General features: G+C 45.1%; 1 protein-coding gene across 4 annotated transcripts in view; it reads left to right on the plus strand.

The window, feature by feature from the left end:
* Positions 1 to 21,775, plus strand: part of LOC135388252 (plexin-B-like) — a 119,549-nt gene extending 97,774 nt beyond the window's left edge. For 2 of the 4 annotated variants that reach the window (XM_064617677.1, XM_064617679.1), the window contains exons 14-32: positions 484 to 568; positions 637 to 809; positions 6,351 to 6,496; positions 6,614 to 6,853; positions 8,229 to 8,405; positions 8,496 to 8,592; positions 9,491 to 9,844; positions 10,803 to 10,979; positions 11,758 to 12,001; positions 12,131 to 12,273; positions 12,781 to 12,974; positions 14,637 to 14,925; positions 15,489 to 15,642; positions 15,720 to 15,884; positions 17,027 to 17,196; positions 17,947 to 18,107; positions 18,194 to 18,482; positions 19,438 to 19,512; positions 19,971 to 21,775. In XM_064617677.1, the coding sequence (XP_064473747.1) occupies positions 484 to 568; positions 637 to 809; positions 6,351 to 6,496; positions 6,614 to 6,853; positions 8,229 to 8,405; positions 8,496 to 8,592; positions 9,491 to 9,844; positions 10,803 to 10,979; positions 11,758 to 12,001; positions 12,131 to 12,273; positions 12,781 to 12,974; positions 14,637 to 14,925; positions 15,489 to 15,642; positions 15,720 to 15,884; positions 17,027 to 17,196; positions 17,947 to 18,107; positions 18,194 to 18,482; positions 19,438 to 19,512; positions 19,971 to 20,078 (3,441 nt within the window). In that variant the 3' untranslated portion in view covers positions 20,079 to 21,775. The remainder of the gene's footprint in view (positions 1 to 483; positions 569 to 636; positions 810 to 6,350; positions 6,497 to 6,613; positions 6,854 to 8,228; positions 8,406 to 8,495; positions 8,593 to 9,490; positions 9,845 to 10,802; positions 10,980 to 11,757; positions 12,002 to 12,130; positions 12,274 to 12,780; positions 12,975 to 14,636; positions 14,926 to 15,488; positions 15,643 to 15,719; positions 15,885 to 17,026; positions 17,197 to 17,946; positions 18,108 to 18,193; positions 18,483 to 19,437; positions 19,513 to 19,970) is intronic. The other 2 variants (XM_064617678.1, XM_064617680.1) reach the window with 1 other exon arrangement.
* The last annotated feature ends 902 nt before the right edge of the window (positions 21,776 to 22,677 follow it).

Here is a 22,677-nt window from a genome sequence, read left to right on the forward strand (position 1 = left end):
CTAAGTGTCGAAGGAGAGATAGCTTTATATTTAAAGCCTGACGTTTTCGGGAAATATTGTTGTCCCAATTCGGGTGGTAAAAGTCGGGTAAATAAACATGTGCTCTAAATTCATGCGAATTCGGGTGGAAAAACTTTCAGTATGATTAGTTCGAGGAGAAATTGGGCTCTTATTACTCAAACGAACTGTACTGGTTTGGTACAAACGGTTGTGTAATTGCGTTTCCTGCCAAACGAGCTAGTGTGCATTCCTACAAGACATCCCAGTGAGACGTCTAAAAATCGTCGTAAAAATCGTCTCAGTGAGACGTCGTAAAAATCGGGGTTTCACCCTAAAGAGGCAACCTTCAATTCGGGGTGCAAATTCGGGGAAGAAACGGGTTAAACCCTAAAACTTAGGGCTCTACTTATATTCGGGTAAAAAGGTGTAATAACCATCCTCACTATGCACTCTGGACATTTATAGCAACCAACTTCATTACAGCACTCATACAAAAGCGAAGTCGCCGAACAGCAAGGAACGCTCACGGTACTCTGGAATGAAGACACTTTCATTGGCCAAACTAATGGTCAGTACCCATTCTTGGATGTTTATTGGCTTTTTCTGCTCACCCGTGACTTTCCTCTCCTATTTCAGTGACCCTGTACAAGTGCCAGCTTCTGGGAAGTCACGGTGCTCGGCCAGACTGCTCTCTTTGCCTCACAAGGGATAAGAAGTATCAGTGTGCCTGGTGTGGTGGATCTTGCACCTACGCCTCTACCTGCGTGCAGCCGGTTACTACGACGTGCCCACCTCCCCGAATAGACTGGGTAAGTTGATTTGTTTCGTTTTGGAGTTTTTTTTTTAAATACTGGCATCAATTGTGGCCTTCATAGACAAAATATATTGCCCGAGTTGGACTCTCAACATGTACTACGTTCCAGCTAACAATGCATGGAGTTTCCTCTGAACAAGAACAGTTGTATACGAGCATGCTAGATGAGACATTTTAAATATTTGTGTGAATATTTTTCTCTTTTCTTCTTGTTATTACATTTTTGTTTTGTAAAAGAGCTTGTGCACCAGTGCCCTAGCATATCCATAAAAAATAATTTAAAAAAATGAAGTGCTGTACCATATTAAAAGTGAACACAACAAATACAAATCCTACGAGTACTTTTTGGTGAACACCAATGCTGGCTATGGATGAGAAAAGACACAATGGAAATCGAAGTATTAGAATGAAGTAATAAAACAGTCTGGGGCAAGAAAAAAAAAGTAAGCATTTCTGACACCTTAAAACAGTACCTTACGGTTGGGTCCACCGCACAGTGTGTTCGAGAAATGTAGATGTCTTCACCCAATTTTCGTCCGTACAGTTAAAACTGTTTTCCATTGAGTCAAACAGGCGTTGAGGCCTGTCACGTGATTTCCGTGATCACCGCGCAACACAGACCCCTAAGTTTGTGTTTTACGACAGCTCTGGTACAGTGAAGGTGAAATATTTGATGCGGATGACAGACACTTGTTCCTGCTCCTTTTCTTGCTCTCATTATTTGCGATTGCCCAAGTTAGCTGGCTCTTTAGATGTACCTAGATGTACCTGGACACGCAACAAATATCGCGCTCCCACCTCGCTTCTCGAAATACGAGCTCCATAATAATTTAAAATTCTCGCGTGCGTCTCCCCTTGTGTGTGTGCGCGCACGACTCCACCCAAGAATAACAGCCTTTGGGAGGAGGAGGTAGTCCGCATTTCTTGCTCATATTTCGCGCGTATATTTTATTGCTCGCTTCGAGTTCCGAGAAGACGTTTGCGGATATCGCGTTACACACCACCGATGTGTCCCCGGCCGCTGTTTATGAGCCCAGTGGAAGAAGTTTTGGAACCTGGGAAAGTGCAGCTCGCGGGTACGGGAATGTGGCAAGAAGCGCCTGCGTAAGGGGGGACACGGCTGCAATGGAAGGTAGGACGGAGGCCCTGGACACGGGATTCCTTGTAGAGATCGGTGGACTGTTGTGGGAGGGGAAGCATTCAAGTTAGGGCATGAAAGTTCCTTATTTTGTAGCTTTCAAACCCACATGTGAATACGTTCTTGATGGGGTGGCTCATCGTTGAAGACACCTGTCCTGCCCCAGGATAGCTTAGCGATGTTCCGACTTGATTCCTTTTCCACTGTAAGATTGGGTACGTTGAATCATGCAGCTAGCAGTCTGTACGCCACCTCCTCGGCCCTTGTGCTTTCGGTTTTTATGTTTTTTTTTTTTTGTAAAGTGGGAAGTAAAAATCGTGTGTTATTTCAGGGGCCTTAAAAAAAGGGGCATTGTGCAGAGTGCCCGAATGGGCGTCTGAATCTGCGCTTTTGGCAAGTTCGATTCTCAGCCTTGTCCTGGTCTCACCGGAACTGACGATTAATGTGTGAAAACTGTTTTTTTTTTTTTCGGGATGAACCATACGCTGTGTACTGCCTAGATTCTGTTTTTGTCAACATACCCATGGGCGCTAGAAAACTATTGCGGAACCGATTGCGCTGTAATTAAATTGCTCTGAGAACTTCGACATAACCATAACAGAGAACTTAGCGAAAAACAACAAGAGAAAGGAAAAAAAAACATAGAAAAGCTGCATAATCCCCGCGAAACTTTCTGCTTCCAACATCCACACTGTAACAACCGCATTCCAAAAACTTAGCCGCCTTCTCCCCCTAATATCCCTAAGTAGTTGCTCGGACTCTGTTAATTCCTATTGTCTTTGAGGACTGTCGCGAGGCCGACGCCGAAACGCCTCCAAAAGAAGTCCGACGAGGGAGTTGTTTGCTATCACGGCGTCGCATTACCACTTCCCAACCACCTCGCGACTGCTAACTCCAGCCGGTGCGCTAAACTTTATCGAAGCATAAAAGAAAGTAAAAGTTATAGAAAGTAAGTAACTAACGACAAGCCGCGAATATGAATACTAAACGTCGCCGACCGCACGTGCAAATTCAATTAGTGATCCTCGTTCGTCGCACTACGGAATCGAGTTTCTCGCCAAAGTTGACGCTGACAAAACGGGGCGAGGAGGTGATCTTATTAACGAAGCGCGATTTAGGCTTAGCGCTTTTCTGAAATCAGATCATGAAAGTTAAAAAGAAAAAAAAAGGAGGGGGGGGGGGAGGAAGCAAGCGCAATACTATACGGTTGGGCGCTATGTTTGGTAATAAGGAGAATTTTGAAGGCAAGAGAAAAGGGGAGTGGGGGGGGGGAGGGCAAGAGACGACGAGAGAGAAGGTTAATTAGGTAATATGTATAACTGGGAGGTGATCGACCGAGACCCGAGAATTTAATAAGAACCGTTTCGGGTTTTCGCTCGCTTTTCGCGGGCTGAGAAAGAAGAGTTTTGAGGTCTCGTTTTAATGAAATTGCGCAGAGTGGGTTCGCGGTTTTTGTTGACTCTGTCACCGATAGGTGTCGAGTGCCTGTCGGCTTCGTGTCAAAACTGTTGAGATGTCTGGTGGGAAGCTTATTATTTTAGCGTGTTCAAAAGGGTTTCGTCGCGCGTAGGAATGGTAAGTTTGTTTGGTTTTGTCACGGAAGCTGTGTGAGGTGGAGCGGGTGGCGTTGGTACTCGAGAAGTAGGCGGTTCTGGTATGATACTGCGCTCGTTTTCGTTAATTGACGTGGATGAATTGATTATATTAGCGCAGGAAATTATTGTTAGAACGCTACTGTTAGACGCCTTGTACATTGTACAGATGTTTAGTCCTACACTTTCCGATCCCTTAACGACACGTTGTGACAATGTGCGAGGAGGCGAATAGTAGAGAGGTCACCAGAGTGCCCAAATAAAGGTGGAAGCCCGCCGAACACGTGGCCATTCGTTTGAGCTTTGTAAACTCAGTCCCCTTTTGTCGCCGATGCTGAGGCCCATGCTTCCCTCAAGCTTGTCTTCGCTTTATTTGAAGCTCAACCAATGAGAGCACGACCTTCACAAACAGGCGAAAGGAGGACGCTACAGGGATGCGCAGTTCTTCGCACTACCTTGGTTAAGTGACACGGGCAACCGTGTGGCTTCCCTTAGCAAAAGTCACCATGCTAGCAACCTTGAAAGTTTTTCCTTCTCCTCTTGCGAAGCACTTCCTTCGCTTCACGGAAAGACGTACATCACCCACTTCCTTCCAGTCGTGCAGCTTCTTCGCGTCCTCATAATATATACGCCTCAAGGTAGAGCATCGCTATATTATTCAGCTGGCTGACGACAAGTCAGAACCCCTGTGCTCTGAACGATGTCGCTTCCTGACGGGCGGGGACGGGGACGTCTTATACCGTTATGCGGTGACCCGGCTGGCTGCGGCGAGCTTCCGGCGTGTGAGTTAGGCCTATAGAGAGAAAAAAGAAAAAGAGAGAGAACGAAAAGGTAATCCGAAAGTTAAAGCAGGGTACTTGGATCCTGTTACATGTGGACGTGAACATCCGAGTAAAACATGTTTTCGAGTGTTCCGCACTTAAGGAGTGCAGAGTGGTGTTTCCGTATATGTATTTTTATACACGGGGGAACATGTTCGTGTGTCACATGCATATGTTAGGTGTTGTGCTTGTTGGGTGGAGTTCGCGCATCATGAACAGAATGCGTTGGGTTCTGCCGCTTGTGCTTTTGACTCGTGGGGTTGTAGGATTGCCTTTTTATTCGCATTTTGTGACGTAATAAACGTATGAACGTCATAGTAAAAAGAAGAAAGAAAAACATGAAGCCCCGCCCCGCGTCTCTTGTTGAAGTTTTGAAACTGTCGAACTCAACATCTGTCTTTATCACCTATCGGTTTCATTGTCCCTCCTTTCAATCCTACATAGCACTTCAAATAGCCAGGTGTTTCTTTTTTTGCATTTTTGCGTTTCTCTAAGCCTTCGCGCTCGCTTATCAAAGTCGTGCCGTGCCCCCGACGCGCTGTCGGGGTAAATGCGTAACATCTATGTATCAAAGAAAGCGTCAAAGTGCAAAAGCCCAGGAAAGCACCACAGGCAGACAAGGCCGTTTAAAGGAACGCCCATCATTCAAGACAACAAGGGCAGTGCGGCAACTTTCTTGAAAAGCCTTGTCATCCGTTTCCAAAGCAAGGCGCCCTGCATACCCATCCGAGCGTGATTTCATACATCCTGGCCCCGGACCAGAACAACCAAACAGAAAGGAGCCAGATGCATATTTCGGGATATGCACCGCAAAAATGAAACATTGCAGCAGTGCCTTGCAGCGCGGTTGAACACTTCAGAACCACACCTTGCCTGTCCTCATCTATTATGTTTTCGCAGATTTACGCTTCAAGTGTTGCTTCGAGGCGCACGGCGCTACGAAGCTTCATTGTTCATTTCGTTCCGCCATTGTTTCTGGCGCCGTAACGTTTTTGAAGGCACCTTGGAACGACCGCTGAAGTTCAGTTACTTCAGTCTTCTCGGATCCACCTCGCGACGGCGATTCGTCACGGCAGTCGGTCACGTGAGTTATGAACGTCGTCTGCTTCCCTTGGTGCGCCACGGATGAATAAAATGGATGACGGCGCCGCCCTGCGGGGAGAATCGCAGTTTGTCTTTCGTTTTCTTTTCTACTACTTCTTCTTCTTCTTCAACTCATTTGTTTACTTTACGCGCGTGATTTGTTACAAGGCGGTGGTCGCACGGCGCTGTGTGATGCCACTTACCAGAGCTGCTTCTAGGGGGGTGCGAGAGGGGTGGCCGCCCCCCGGGCGTTATTCCAAGAGGGGGCACCAAATGACAGGGTCCTGGGGTCCTCTGGTGGGTTCTGGAAGTACATGAGGTAGTGTAAGAATGCGAGAACCGCGATAATTTTCACTGTGGCAGTTTGAATACAGAGTTCTTACCAGAAACATGCACATAGCAAAAGATGAATATGTATGCAAACTAGATGTCTACATTTTTTTTTGGCTATTGTGCCATTGTTGTCAGCTACAAATATGTTTCTGTCAATAATAACTATTCTCTCTCCCTGTATATTTAGAATGTGGTTACTTTAGTAGAAGGGGCCATATCATGGTCATCCTGACCACAAAAAGAAATCTTCCACTAGTGCTTTTTAAATTTTTTATAGCATGCAGCAGTGACAGAAAACAAATTGCTCAATGTGTGTCCTCAAAAATGCCTTTTATGTGCATTAGAGAGCATTTTCTTGAGCGCAAAGCATTGGGTGTGCAATTAATGTGAGTTCTGAGTGGTTTAGTAGTGTTGCAGTGCAGGTTTTCAGTTGTATAGCTGTCTATGGGATAAAAAGGGTATATGCTTTTGTGAGCTGATGCAATTGCACATTGCACAGAAAGTGTGCAAGCTTTGGTCCCTTGGTTTGTTCGTAATATTTGAAAAAAGATTTCCCTTTGCCTCTTCAGATCCATCCGCTGAGCGGCCCGGTCGAAGGTGGTACACTTGTCACCATAGAAGGCAGCAACTTGGGGACCACCAGAGAGGAAATCTCTGACAAAATCAAGATCGGGGGAATACCCTGCATTCCAGTGGAGTACAGTGTTTCGGTTCGGTACGTAGCTAACTCTATCTGATGGGAGAGCCATACGTCGCCACCTTAATAACGTGGCAAATCACTGCGTGACTTGTATCGCAAGTATAAATAATGTAGAAAATTTTTCATCCACAGTGTTGTTTGCATGACCGGAGCCAGCGATGGTCAGCTGACTGCCGACGTGGTTATCGGCAACCGTGCTGGACTGACGCAAGCCAAGGAGAAGTTTCAGTACAAAGAGATAAGAGTCCGAGACCTCCAGCCTAAAACAGGGCCTCAGTCTGGTGGCACCAGGCTCTACATCAGTGGATCAAACCTTAATGTGGGCAGTCACCTACAAGTGTTCCTTGACAATCTGCCTTGTACTGTTGACAAGTAAGTCACTTTACAACCAAGTTGCTGGATCAGTGCTGGCTTTGTAATGGTGGGGGGTTGCATTGCCAGTACTGGGTGTGGTATTTGGTTTATACGGGTGCAGGAAAATCAGTGTCAGTTCGTAATACATCATATGTCGATGTGTATATCATACGTATGTTCGACGTAACTCGTTAGAAGTAACTCGTTACTGTAACTAAGTTCCTTTTTTTGGTAACTTGTAACTTAACTCGGTACTTTTGCGCCGTGGTAACTTTCAGAGGAACTCGTTCCTTTTTCAGGTAACCTTGCCAAAGTAACTTAAGTTAAGTTCCAAGTTACTTTTAAGTCGCTTTTCACTCACATCCACATGTTTTCTTGCTTTCTCTCCAGTTCATTCATGGCATATTTTACCATAAAACGTGATATTCAATCAATGACAGTATTTCATTCAGGAAGTAACAACCGCTGCCATTGAAATGAAGTTGAATCATTGTGCGCCCACAGGGAGTAAAGATGCAAAGCGTTCGAATAGACCTCTACCAGAGAAACGTCATCATGACATTGGTAGACAGACTGAAACCGAAACAAATCGGGGGGAGACGGCTGGGTTCCACGAACAGGCACTTGATCGCTGCCTCGCATTGAAAGAAAAGTAGGACCGAGGGTCGCGTCCCTTTAAGGGACCATGTTGTAATCCCTTCAAGACCATGGCTTTCGGGCGCGACCTTATTCACTTCTAGCTTCGAGCGTAGTTCAATTCTACCAAATTTTGGCGCTGTCGAACACTATGACGTTATTTGTTTACAAACAGGGAGAGGTCTATTGTTGGACATAAACAAAAACTATCCATGCGTGTTGCACTCCTCCGCAGGCAACTCAAGGTCTAACTCAACTGCTCACGCGCGCTGCACCTGCGTAATGCTATTTTGTGTCCGAAGTAACTTGGAAGTAACTTGTTCTTTTTTTTAAATAACTCAGTAACTGCGTGTTACATTTCAGGCTGAAGAACTTCGTTATTAACTTAGTTACATTTTGCACACGGTAACTTGTAACGAGTTCTTTTTGACGGGTAACTTCTCAATCTATGCGTGTGTGTACACAGTAGATTGCAGTACACAGTACTTGATTCATTTGTTGACTTGCTGTTTCCATAAAGGCTACTTTGCCTATTTCATCCTGTTACCAAGCTTCGAACAACAGCGATTCCCACTGAGGATTTTAAAAAAGTTATCATTTAGGGCAATCAGACTTTGCGAAAGTGGTGGCTTCTTTTTTGGTGGGGGTCCAGAGAGCGTACGCCCCGCTTGCGTTCTCTTCAATCTGGTACTGTGCTGTTTGTTCACAGCATACAAGAGCTGCATGATTCTAACACACACACACATTTTGCTTTCAGAGCTCTTGCCAGTAACAGCCAGATATCTTGCAAGACAAGCAAGTCGACCATTCCGTACTACAACGTGTCTCAACTGATTCTGAAGATTGACAATGCCACACAAGTCATTCCAAACCCCTTCATGTACACCGAAGATCCCACCATCGTCAAGATTTCGCCACTTAAGAGCTTCGTAAGGTGAGCTGCTAGTTTGAACGAAATTGCACTCGTTTTATTTAAGATACCTTTCTGAATTTGCCGCTCACATAGAGTCGATTCACTTTGCAGTGGTGGACGAAATGTGGTCGTAATTGGCAGCAACCTGCACGCTGTGCAGCAACCGCGGATCGCAGTGTTCTTTGAGGATCAAGTGCTGAATGAGACGGTACGTTACGTCTTCCTTGTGGAAGTGTGTCACAGCACCTGTTGCAAGCCAAAATGCGGTGTACTCAATGATACAATTGGATGGGAACTGAAACATATTAGAAAAGTTAGAGTGCAGAACCAGAAAATAGTCTGCAAGGATGCAAACATAACAAAAGTGTAGTGGAATGTGAACGTGAAATTCTTGAACACGAAAGAACTGATGTTCTGAGGCTGGAACAACATAGAAGGGACGGACATACAAAGCCTCAATTTGCCTAGTAAATTAACGATGAAAGATGAAAGTCACTGAAACGGTTAGCCAGCTGTAGGACTGTAGGCAATAACTTAATGACCGTACGCACTTGAGACGGTAACCGTTAAGGCCATGAGCACACCCGTCTGACAGAGGTATAAACCGAGCTTCTCAAGAGGAGTTGTTCTTCAAAAAAGGTCTAATGCTAATCAGTAACCTGTCTCAAATGCATTACGTTGTACTTCCATATCGCGTGATGTCTGTCCCCCAGTCCAGGGCCGACCCCATGGAACTTTGCTCTTTGCGAACGTTGAGGGTCGCCACCTTTCAGTTTCTAAAAGTGTCAAAAATTAATTAGTGGGAAAAGCAGCCAACAGCCAAGTTCTACGTTACGATACCTTGAAACATTCTGGTTATAGTAGTTGACTTTACAGTTCCTTTAAGATACAACACCAAATTTTTACCCCTGGTTTGGAAACGGCATAAAGCTTCAGAACACTTATATAGTATAGCAGCATGTGCTCCTAAACATTGGAGCTCTAACTGGACAAAAAGCGTGTCCGTGTCCGCACAGGCACGTCTACGCCCATCCACAGTCCATCCAATGTTCCCGCGCAATCTACGTCGATTTCTAAGTCCTCCATCCGATTTCTGATCCATTCAGGTGTGCGAAGTGCTGTCACCCACAGTGATGTCCTGCCCGTCGCCGCCCATCAACGCCGAGGCATACCGAACTCCCCCGACAAACTCCAGGAGCAAGGGACGTTACCACGAATCAAATCCCCGGCACAGCAACGGGGGCGGAAGCTACACCAATGACCAGGACGCCTCGGGGAGCGGTCGGGATGAGTGGCGCTTTCGCGTGGGATTTGCCATGGACGACGTCTCTAGCGTGTGGGAGCTGCCACGAAACTTCCCAACCCTCCATTCGGACTTGGTGTATGTCGCGGACCCCCAGCTCTTTCCGTTTGAAGGAGACGGCATGAAGCTGTACAAGGGAGAATCCCTGGTGATTGAGGTACGTATTAAAGGTACTGTAAAGCAGCACCGATCAAATGTCATTTAGTGTGGCTATTCGATAGTCCAAGCCACCAGGACAAAAACTGTGCAAGTTTCATTCCAATCGACGGTGCAGTTAATTAGAAAATTACAATTAAAGATTACGGGCAACACTGTACTAGGTATTCGAAATAAATCCGTACTTCCGGCACACACGGCGGCAACCACATTGCATGCGTATAACACTGAGCCCGACATAACAATCCACCACAATCCACCACAAAATCCGCCCCTGCAATCCACACAACGATCCACATCTGAGGATAAACGGAAAAGCGAACTGAAATGAAATGCTGAGCCGTTGAAAAAAATGTGTCAGACGTTCAAGAAGCCAGACAGTGTGGGGACTTGTTTGTTCACAGAGGGTCACAGAGAGAGTTTGTTCCTTCGAAACAGGCCGCTAACAAAAGGAGCGCGCAGGCGCAGCAGAGAAGTAGGGAGAGCCCCCATCGAACAGTGGCAGCACTGGGTTACTTCGCAAAAACAGGGGTTAAAAGTTTAAACTGTTAACAGGGGTTTCAGAATGCATAGGTAAACAGGAAAACTAATAATATGGTTACTAAAATAACGAAGTTCCGATGTCATAGTGTGTAATACCAATTTTCAGTGTTGCCCGCTGTACAGGGGGTTGTTTGACACCAGGCGTCGCACCGCTCCACTACGCCGCATCTTTCATGGCAAATTAAAAATATTTATAGCGCGTTGTCGGTCATATGGTTCCGCATATGGTATTTAGAAGCAACAAAGTCTCTAGTCACATCACCGGCATATCATGCTTGTCTACTGCTTTACAGTACCTTTAAGGGACGGTCTGAGTGATGATGTTCAGTGAAGCATGCTTTTACACATTTGTATTGCGGTGTGTGTCCTTGTGTCAAAAGCAAAGGAAACTCACATCGGAATTGTTGCATATGCAGGGAGAAAACCTTCGTCTTGCGAGCACGGAATCGGAAGTGAACGTTACGATCGGCACAAGGCCTTGCAACATCACGTCTCTTGCGATGAACCAGCTTGTGTGCATGCCACCCGAAGTGCAGCCGGCAGGCACAGATGAGGTTGGCAGGTGGACTGACAACAGCTACCCCATGGTTGTGGTAAGTATAACCACAATTATTTGCGAAATTTTTTTTAAATGCTGTTGCACGCGTTTGATGAAGAGCTGGTGTCTTAAGGGGACAGTCTGGTGCCAGTAACTAAATCTGACATTAGATCTACATTCGACTGTAAGTACCTTTGCAAAAGCGGATCTTGAAAGAAGCATTAATAAACGAGCAGTGTGTTCCCGTCCGGTTTCGGTATTCGCGGCGAGTAAGCATTAGGTACTTCACCTCGGCAGACGTCACTAGGGCAGCACAAAACCCGGAACCTACTAACAGTGACATCACGGCCGTGAAAGTGCTGGATATAAAATTCAATCATAAATGCTAATTGTCTGCAAATTCGATCGAAATATTGTTCACAATCATGCTAACCATCATAAGAATGCAGAGGGCCCCGTGTCTGAGGGTAAAACCCGAAAAAAAACTGGAAACTAACTTTGCAATGTGCCAGTTCACTCACCAATATGGGTGTTGCGGAATGTGAAGCACTGCACATTCAGCATGGCTGTTGCATATCTTGTATTCATCTAAAGTACAAAAAGAGCTCTTTTTTTTTTCTGTTTTCGGCACGAATATCTGCTCTTCCACCCGATATCGCCCGATTTTACCGTTTTCGATCTCCTGAAATACAATTCGATTTTTACTCCCGATTTTGAAAAAAAAAAACATAAAACCCGAAAACACAAGACTCTCAGAATGCATGTGATAACGTTTCCTGAGCTACAGTTCAGGTACAAACGGTCACTTTCAACGCAACCCTTTCCTGTCGAAGGTCCGCATCGGGAGCAACCTTCGCTTTGAAGTGGGATACCTACGCTACGAAGTTACCAAGACCTACAACTTCCCGCCCGAAGCAGTGGGGGGCCTCATCGCGGGCGTCGTGGCTGTCCTTCTCCTGAGCCTCATCATCGTCGTGGTTCTGCGACATAAGAGCTCACAGGCGGAGCGGGAGTACAAGCGCATCCAGCTGCAGATGGACGACCTGGAGAAGAGCGTGCGCATTGAATGCAAGCAAGGTACATATTGTGAGTGGTAACGGGTGGCACAAATTTTGTTATCAGGATCGACGTGTGTCAAAACATCTGACACGCAACCGTAACCAGAAACAAAAAAAACAAACAAATTTATTTTGTTCTTTGCGCTAGCTTTTGCCGAGCTTCAAACAGTTGTGACCGATCTCACCAATGACCTGCAGTCGGTGGGAATTCCTACGCTGGACCATCGCACTTACGTTACGAAGGTGTTCTTCCCGGGAATCTACGACCATCCATTGCTCCAAGACAACAAGGTATGCTTGACGCCTGCATTAACTCTGAATTTTTCACACTAGAATTTCCGAATTCTGGGTGCTACAACCTGTGGCTTGACCTGTTTGCTTCGTGATAAGCATAAGACTGCTCCGACTACGCTTGATAAAAGCGGCGTTGTGCATGCATATATTTCAAAGTATCACAAATGATTACTTTGAAATGCGTGACGTGCAGTGAAATGAGTGACATGCAACCAGATGTGAAACTTAAACATTGCAAGAGCAGCAGAGTTGGTGGGGTGTCAATTCTTGTTTGGTTTTGCATGTCCTTAAGATTCACAAATTCTTCCACTTGCAACATTCACGAAACTTAGGGTCTCGCAATCATTAAGGGTTTTGCAAGTATTGAATAATGATGGTGTCAGCAATGGGCTTCTAAATGTCTTCTACACCAGTAATAGTCTCTCGAGCATTTCTGTAGGTGCAGCACTTGCTGCACCTCCTTTAACTACGTGGCCTTAAATGTAGTGGTCTGGTCGGTTCCAGTTCAAGAATAATGGAATCTACAGCAACTATGAAGTGGCAATGTCCCAGTTCCAACAGTTGATCCTAAACAAGAGCTTCCTAGTGACATTCATCAACACGCTGGAAAACCAGAAGTCGTTCACGATTCGTGACAGAGTAAATGTGGCTTCCCTGTTGATGATCATCTTCATGGGCAGGCTGGAGTACGGAACTGAGTGAGTACTTGTCCCTCCTTCCATGAAAGTGTAAAGCATGTGTTCGATTTTTCACATTCTGAAAATTCTGACCTCTTGGGAAACTTTGGACATTTCTTTGTGTGGAACAGCCCTATTTTTCATACACATTTTGGCTCAAAACTTTCGTGATTTCCTTTTCTTTTTTGTTTGAGAATGCAAACCTCCACTCCCAAAAAATTCACCGAATCTCATGTCTGCTTGTCACAGAGACATTGTCAGCTTTTGAAGCCTCTTTGGCTGTTTTGCGCAATGGCACTGGAAAAAAATGTAGTTTTTGCATTTGACTGAAGATTTTGCTCCATTTTTGTGCCCCTAAGATACAAACAGTTGATTGGGATTTGTTATACATAGAGCCTGAAGTTTTAGGGTTCCGATTCCTCTCCGAACTTGCACCCCAAATTGAAGGTTGCCTGCTCGGGGCGAAACCCGATTTTCACCTGGCAAATTGCCCTCACTGAGACGTCTGTAGGAACAAACACTAACTTGTTTGACAGTAAATGCAGTTTACATCACTGTTTGTACCAAACCAGAACAGTAAGTTTGAGTAGCTGAGCCCGATTTCTCCCCGAATTTAGCATACTAGAAGTTCTTCCACCCGACTTCGCATGAATTTAGAGCAAATGTTTATGTACCCAGTTTCACCCCCCCCCCCCCCCCCCCCCGAATTTAGAAAAAAAAAATATCTCGAAAACTTGAGGCTCTAGTTATACAATAAATACAATGACAGCTATTGCTATATTACATCGAACAGTTGCTACTTCCTGGCGCATATGTGGGAGCCAAAAGAACGCAAGCTACCACAACGAATGCCGGAAGGAAACTGATTTATTTCGTGGCATGAGCCACCGATGGAAAGCGGGGGCGTGGCTCGAGCCTAGTCATCGTCGTCCACTACAGGGCCCCCCCGCCAGACTCCGTGAGGAGCGATCGGCCCAGGAGACTCGCTTCTTCGGGGCGGTGGACGAGTCGGGGGCATGATGGGCCGGCAAAGGGGACGGTGCAAGGGCAGAGAGGGGAAATGAGGACAGCGGTGGTTCGGTGAAGGCGGGCTTCAGCCTGTCCACGCTTACAGAGTCCGGCTTCCCGTTGACGCTGATCTTGAAAAACTTGTCGGCTCGCTGTAAGACGGGGTGAGGGCCAGAATATGGCTGCTGAAGGGGCCTTCGAACGGCGTCTCGCCGGAGGAAGACGTGGGACGCTGTTGAAAGGAGCTGCGGTACAAACGGCTGTCGGGATGGACTCGCACGGGTGGGAGTGGGCCGAACGTCGTGAAAAATACGCTGGAGGTTTTCTAGGTAGGAGCTGTGGCTGATGGTAGAGGGTTCGGAGTGGCAGAAGAAATCGGTTGGGAGCCGTAGCGCAGTACCATCAGTATCGGTATCAGTATCGGTATCAGTATCAGCAGTATCGGGTCACCAGAATTGTGGGAGCCAAAAGAACGCAAGCTACCACAACGAATGCCGGAAGGAAACTGATTTATTTCGTGGCATGAGCCACCGATGGAAAGCGGGGGCGTGGCTCGAGCCTAGTCATCGTCGTCCACTACACATACTTCAGTATTGTGACATTAAAACGTGCGCTTTTTGTTGCAACTTACACGGTAAAGGCAACGTACTAATCCTTTATTATACGCCTCAACAGCGTACTGAGGACATTGCTACTCCAGTTGATCGAACGCTCCACGTCCAGCAAGCACCCGCAGCTGATGCTGCGTAGGACCGAATCAGTCGTTGAGAAGATGCTAACCAACTGGCTGGCCCTCAGCATGTACGACTACCTCAAGGACTATGCGGGCAGCTCCCTTTTCCTTCTCTTTAGTGCAATCAAGCATCAAGTCGAGAAAGGCCCCGTCGATGCAATCACTTACGACGCCAGGTATTCCCTCTGCGAAGCACGCCTCCTTCGAGAGCAAGTTGGCTACGAGCCTGTGGTAAGTAGTCCACTGGCCTCCTCACGCTGATAGTACGTTCATCGTTACGGTGCTTTTTGGGCTTATTATGTACTTCGTCATCTTGTATTGTGAGAAAGTGTTGTGTCAATGCCACCTAGGTACACTAGGTACACACCTAGGTGCTGCTTAATGCCCTCTCTCACTCGTTCACCAAATGGACGTGTGGAGTCGCGATACACCTTGTGCTTCGCCACAGACAATTTCAAACACGGGCTTTCTCTGGCTACCCATGGGGCTTGTGGCGGCTCGTATTCGTGGTTCCAGCCTCCGAGAGGACAGTCGTGATTGGCAGGCTCTTAGTGACTACGTCACGTCGTTTAAGCGATCAGGCTTTCTTCATCTTGGTGGCATTGGTATAACGTCGCGTACATTTCTCGTGTTTATCGTTGCCGTCTTCATACTTGGAATATGGTCACCGTTCACCTGAAATTTAAAGACTGCAGAAACGAGCATGCATCCATGTCACAAATATATGTGTGTTGTGTGCTCTCGCATTTGCATTCTATAAAATGTGTTGCTCATTATGGCTCTGCACTTTACAGACAATCCAAGTAATTCAGGAAGACCAGGATGACAAAATCCACTGCAGGGTTAATGACTGTGATACCATCAGCCAAGTAAAGAGCAAAATCCTTGACATTCTCTACAAGAACACTCCGTTCTCACTGAGGCCTTCAATTCACGACGTTGACCTGGGTAAGAACCTAACATTTGCCATAGTAGTGCATGCATCATGACCATCCGTGATGTTCACCTCTGTTTCCTTCTTTAAGTAGAGTGGCGACACGGTCGCGGAGGACACCTCATCCTCGCTGACGAGGACCTCACAACGAAGACAATGAGTGGCTGGCGACAGCTGAACACCCTAAGGCATTACGGCGTGAAGGATCTTGCTGTTATGAGCCTTGTCATGAAACAGAATGACTTCAGTTCAAACTGTAAGTTGATGACGTGTTAAAGAGTTCTATAAAGCATTGTGTTACACGGAAGGCATGGGTGGGACCCACTGAATGCTTCTCCGCACTAAAACTGGAATGGGCTTAGGCTTCAAACACTGCGGTAGATCAGAACAAAGAAATTAAGCAACAAGCGTTTTGTAAAGTGCTGCACAAAAGGTGGCTTTTATCCCTGCTAAATCTTTACCAACGCACATATCTAAAGTACCTTAAACGGAACTCCAAGGGAATGGAAATATTGTTTCATTTATCGGAAGTTTCATTTAAGCAAAATACTCAGATTTCATGAAATGCAACTTTATTTCAAGATAATCAACTTCCACTACTGTAAGTAGCAAGGAAAAAAAGAATTAACAGCTGTTCTCTTCACATTTTTCGATTTGTTTACAAAATATACCTGCATGCCTTTGAAAAAATTTCATGCACATCTCAATCATCTACAGTGAGGTTTATCTTTCTGATCTGCCGGGCAAACTGCACATCCGCTTCCCGCGTCCAGGTTTCCGATATTACCTGTCAGTATCATGTGGCATCATCCACATCACTCTTCAATGCCCGACCTGGTATGACGACAGCGTTGACTTTGGCATATCAAATTTCACGGTTTCTATTTTTGATTTGCTCTCACGATCATGTCCCCAAATTATCCGCAACATCGACGCAAGCGAAACCCCTTCATGTGGCTGTTTCTTGACAGACTTCGTAAAAAGACATGTGGACGCGAGCTAAGCTTAACATTGTATGAGTGACTGATGGATTGGATTGCACTGGCTATGACTTCCGCCCGGGTTGTCGGACGTGAAAGGGAATCTTCCAGGTTCGGCGGCATCTCGGTACCCCCACTTTGTTCCATTTACCCGAAGTGCATAAAATGGGTTGTTTCAATTATCCGAAGATTTTTATCATTGCATATATAGGAAACCAACCAAAGGTGACCCTATTGTTCCGTTTATCCGTAATTTCCGTTTAACCGAGTTTCGTTTAGTGGGAGTCCACTGTATATGCATATATACTGTACAAGGCAACACAAGTTATGGCGTAGGGTGCAGTTGTGCTATGTGGTTCCACATATGCGTAGCACTTGATATAGTTTTTCATTGCTGGTCTTTTCTTTGGTTGCACAGGCAATGTTTCCTTAAATTCGGTGTCTCCCATTATGATGCCTTGTGACTTGGAGCAAGGCATTAAATACTGGCATCTAGTCAAGCCAGAGGATGAAACTATTGGCCAGCCCAAGGACATCTATTATAAGGCTATTCCAGAGATATTCCTCACCAGGCTACTGTCCACAAAGGTATCCTCCCTCTCACATACATCTCCATGCAAGTGCATAATTTGTATGCAGACTTATGTACTCATGTACAAGTAGCAAACTACAAAACCTGGGGGATGATCATATCGTCAGTCCCAAGTTTCCAGCTTGATCAATGATGACAAATTGCCTTCAAAATTCAATTTTTTTTGTAGCAGAATACAGTGCACGTAGAAACACTGAACTCAAGCAGCGATGTGATAGACAGCCATTGTAAATTATTGGAGCATAAAGTTTTTGAGAAATATTTTTTCCCCAATTTGGGAGGTAAAAATTGGGGAAATCAACATGTACTCTAAATTCATGGAAATTTGGGGGGGGGGGGGAACTTGTATAGTATGCTAAATTCGGAGAGAAATCGGGCTGTATTACTCAAACAGGCTGTACTGGTTTGGTAGAAATGGTGATGTAATTGCATTTGCTACTAAACAAGCTAGTGTGGATTCCTACAGATGTTTCAGGGAGGACAATTTGCCGGGTAAAAATCGGGTTTCACCCTAAAGAGGCACCCTTCAATTCGGGGTGCATTCGGGGAAGAAACGGGTTAAACCCTAAAAACCTAAGGCTCTATAAATTATTGATCCGTTATATGTGTGTTCATTCGTTTCATATCAAAGGTACATCATGTTCCATTGGTAACCTAATTTAAAAAGACACAAATGTATTTATGATTCTTACAATTTCCATCCGTTGCGAGACAGTTTAGTAATGAAGATCCGTATGTCGTTGCAGGGTACTGTTGAAAAGTTTGTAGAGGATTTCTTGAAGACTATCTTGACAGTGAACGAAGCGCTGCCACCGGCCATAAAATGGCTGTTTGATCTGCTGGACGACGCAGCACATAGTTTCGGCATCACAGATCCTGAAGTGCCACATGCATGGAAGAGCAACTGGTGAGCTTGCAAAGCAACATCTCTTCATGTCCCCTAGAGCACTAGATACATACTAATATTTTTTTACTTCCGTTTTATCTCCTCAGCCTTCCATTGCGCTTCTGGGTAAACTTCATCAAGAACCCGGACTTTATCCTGGATGTGCAGAAGACTCCCATTGTAGATTCATCCCTGTCAGTGATAGCGCAGACGCTTATGGACGCCTGCTCCACGTCTGAACACCGATTGGGGAAGGATTCGCCGTCCAACAAGCTCCTTTTCGCCAAGGACATCCCCAAGTACCGAGAGAAGGTTCTCAGCTTCTACCGAGGGGTGGCTGCCATGCCCAAGGTGACAGACCAGGAGCTGTGTGCAGCAATGCAGGCGTTATCACTGGTGAGTCTCACGTCCTCCACTTCCTTTTTCTTTTTTTAATTCTGTGTTGTCGCCGCGAAGCAACTGTGGCTATGAGCGGCGTACAGATGTGGACAGATGGAGAGAGGACAGCAGGAAGGAGTGAGGGACGGGGGGGTTTAGTATGCGACCTGGGCCAACTTCAGGGGGAACTGTGCCGACATTCGTTCGGAAAGTATTCGGGAAAACCCAGGGAAAACTTGAGACAGCGCAGCCGGCGACAGGATTCGAACCCGTGTCACCTCCCAGTCTCGGCGTCGAAAGCGATCATCCTAACCACTATGCCACGGGAGCTGGTCCCTCCACTTTCACTGCTGTCCAGTGGTGTAGTCACGGGGGGGGGGGGGGGGGGGGGGGGGGGGGGGGGAGGGGGGGGGGGGTTCCTGGGGTTTAACCCGATTCTTCCCAAAATGTACACCCCGAATTGAAGGTTGCCTCTTTAGGGTGAAACCCGATTTTTACCCGGCAAATTGCCCTCACCGAGGTGTCAGTAGGAATGCGCACTAACTTGTTTGGCAGCAAATGCAGCAAATCACTGTTTGTACCTAACCAGTATAGTTACTTTGAGTAACTGAGCCCGATTTCTCCCTGAGTTTTGCATAGTGGAAGTTTTCCTACCCGAATTCGCATGAATTTAGAGCACATGTTTATTTCCCTGATTTTTACCCCCCCCCCCCCCCCCCCCCCCCCTCACACACACACACACACACAAATTTTGAAAAAATATTTCCCGAAAACTTCAGGCTCTACGCATGAGTGACTGCAATAGGCACAGCGACTTTCCACAATCTGTTCTTTCAAGCATTACTTTTCCTGTCATGTGCATGTCTCAGCACTTTTGTATCCATATGCGAACTGCTGCCTTTAAAGTTTTTTGATGCTCATTTTTGCCACTGCTTTTTATGCGTGCTTATTACATTAAGACATCATTTTCCAGGCTCACTCTACAGAGTTTGAACCTTCAGGTGCCGTGAAAGAGCTGTATGTCTATGCTGCTAAATATAAAGACCAGGTAAGACAATTGCAGCCACTACTCTCTTAATCTTCTTTCCTCTTCTGCATTCAGCGATCCCTTACCTTAACCTTTCATGTTGACCGCATATACAAGCTAAGTTGTTCAAGAATCATGGTGTTGGCATATTCGCTGATTTTTCTAATGTTACTAATGCCATCAAATCAATCGTGTGTAGTTTATGTAGTCTTCTCTTTAGTTGTTTAGTTTTTCCCACGACTGACTTTAAGATTTTGCTGTTTTGTCTGCTGTATTTGATGTGTAGCTTGTGTGTATATGTATGCGTATTTATGTTTATCTTTGTATTTTTCAATTTACTCACGTTTGGTGCACCATTTCCCAGACCTCCCGGGTTGTTTATGGGCAACTTATCAAAAATAAATTACTATCATTATTATTATTATTATTAACTGTGATTCTTGATTTCCCACACGTTGAATAAACGATCATTTTGACAGGTTTTGAACGGTCTCGAGACGGACCCCTACTGCCGGAAGCTTCATCTGAGCCACAAGCTCCACAATGTCGCGTGCACGCTAGAAGGGGAACAGACGTCCGTCTGTTGACACAGCAACAACAACAACAACAACAACCAGAAGGACTATTGTTAAGGTGCTAATTCTGCAGCCACTACTTCATTCCAACGGGCATTTTGAAGGCACAAGCTATGCAAGACACACAACAGAAAGGAAAGACTTACAGGGAGCAGCATCAACATCTGTGACCTCACCTGCCCAACTGACTACATGGACAAAGTGATCGGAAAAAGCTTGCCGTCACGACATCCGGGAGTGTGAATGACCAGTGCGAGTAGTCCGCGTGCGAACCAGTGTGCGTGCGTGCGTGTGTGTGTGTGTTCTCGGTGTTTCGAAAGGAAAGAAACTTGCTTCGTCAACAATGAAAAGGTGCTGTAATTTATATACATATATTATATATATATATAGATGTACAAAGTGGAAAAAGAAAGGAATACTCGGACTTGAGGAAAAACATGCGGCGTCTCCTGTGTGACACTGGAAGACGGGACACTTTTTTTTAATTTCATTATCGGAAGCAGGGTTTTTCCCGTACCCGTCCCATCGGATTGTCCGGTGACGCGTACGTTATTTATGATCCATGTGCCTGCCATTTTAGCGAGAAAGAGAGTGAACTTTTTGGACCCCCCCCCCCTTTCCAGACTTCGGCTCTTTGTTTTTCTTTTTTGTTTTTTGTTTTTTTTTTCATTCCGGTTTCGTCTGCCGTGGTTGACGAGTTGTGCGTTACTGCAAGACACTCTTCGGCCGAGACTTGTTGTTCACGACGCATTTTTGTACATTTGTATGATAGTGTGTAACTGTTTATGAAAGAAGGACACATCTTTTTTTTTAAACATTGTTTGTTACTATATTATGTGCTACAGAGTGCTGAGGAGAGATTTTTTTTGTCTTCGCAAAGATGCGCATTTTGGTTAGTTAGCAAAGCCGCTAAAAGGAAACTAGCGCTCGTCTAAGTCACAACACGTTCTCAATGCTGAGAAGTACTTTTCATTATATACAAATTGCTTTCACCCTGTAACTGTTATGTGCATTCTCTGCAGCATTTTCTGCTTTTAGTTCTCACTTTTTAGCTCTGTCTAAATGTTTTAATATATGCATTGTATCTCTACTCAGTGTGCATCACTTCTTAGACTTTTATTGTTGCTGCAAATGTCGAAAAGGAAACAAAAAGAGTTTATCAGCCTTATTTATTTGGAACAGTGCAGCGAGTATCTTACGTGAATTTTATGTACGCGTTCTGAAAAAAAAAAACAAGATTTTAAACAATGTTATCCGTCAATACTATGTCCTCAAGCTGAGTAGAAACCCGCTGAAGTCATACAGATTCCTGATGCACATATTCAGAACTCTGCAAAGCTGTGCTGGGATTAGAAGAAGGACAGCATACATACTCTAAGCTACTTCGTCGCATTTCATTTTGCCATTTTCTTTTAAACGTTATCACCTGTGATACTGATCTCACTTGTTTCTACGCTTTAGTGCATTCTGTATGCCCTAAGTTGCTACCTTCAGCCACAGGTCTGGCCGTAAGAATGGGCGTTGGAAGCAAGCACTTGTTTTCTGTGTTTGACAGCTTGCTGACCTGTACATTTCCAGAGCTGCGTGCTGTTGTGTCCTCCTGCTACTTACCTGTTGGGAAAGCATCCTACGTCATATTTTTGATACTCAGCATCTCCTCTGTAGCTGACAAAAAGAAAAATAAATGCTGAAATACTGTACAGTTAAAAGCATGGTCCTGTGATTGCTCTTTTTTTTTTTTAGCCCTTACTAAATGAAGGCATAAAATTTTTTTGAAAGAAATTGGAATTGAATTGAAAAGAAATTGAATGGAAAAACTGTAGTCCACGGTGCCCTCCGTGTGGTGAGTTGGCTGCTTGGAAATGGAGAAGCGTTCATGGCTTTCTGAGTTTCAGAAACAGTGTTTAACAGTTTAGTAACAGTAAAAGTGCACACACGAGAGGAACAAGGGATGAAAACATTAATCACACGAACCACAACAGCTTATTTTCAACAAGTGGTTTTATTATGAAAACCCTGCTCTAACCCTGCTCTAAATACTCTTGCATCATATCTTTTGACAACGATTTGGTCAGCGGAAAGTAATTGGGAGCTTAGGAGGATTGTATGTTTTCATAATAAAATCACTTGTTGAAAGTAAAGAGCTTCTTGTTAGTCTGTTTTGTGTTTTGTTTCCTCCTGTGAGCGCATTTACCACGATGTTATGGTAACATACCATCAAGCCCAGCTTCAAACTCTCTTTTATTTATTTATTTATTTATATACCTCAAATGCCAAGAGGCATTACATGAAGGGGGTTAACAGAAAAAAAAAAGGTATCAAATAGTAACAGAAACGAACATGAGACAAATAGCATGCAAACAGTTAAGAAACAAATCATAACAAATAAAACATTTCGCACTGCTTCACAAAATGTTCGTGAGATGCTGAAGCTACAACATTCGCAGGGAGGGCATTCCACTCACGAATGGATGTTTGCATTGAGGAGTAATAAAAGTAATTAGTGTAACCAAAAGCTGCTTGCAGTTTACATAAATGATAAACTCGACTTGAGGTAAGTAACCTTTCATTGTAAAAATAAATACTAAAGGGGCTATTATGCAAGTAAATA

This window comes from Ornithodoros turicata, chromosome 3 (genome assembly GCF_037126465.1).
Source record: "Ornithodoros turicata isolate Travis chromosome 3, ASM3712646v1, whole genome shotgun sequence".
In the NCBI taxonomy this organism is placed as follows: Eukaryota; Metazoa; Arthropoda; class Arachnida; order Ixodida; family Argasidae; genus Ornithodoros; species Ornithodoros turicata.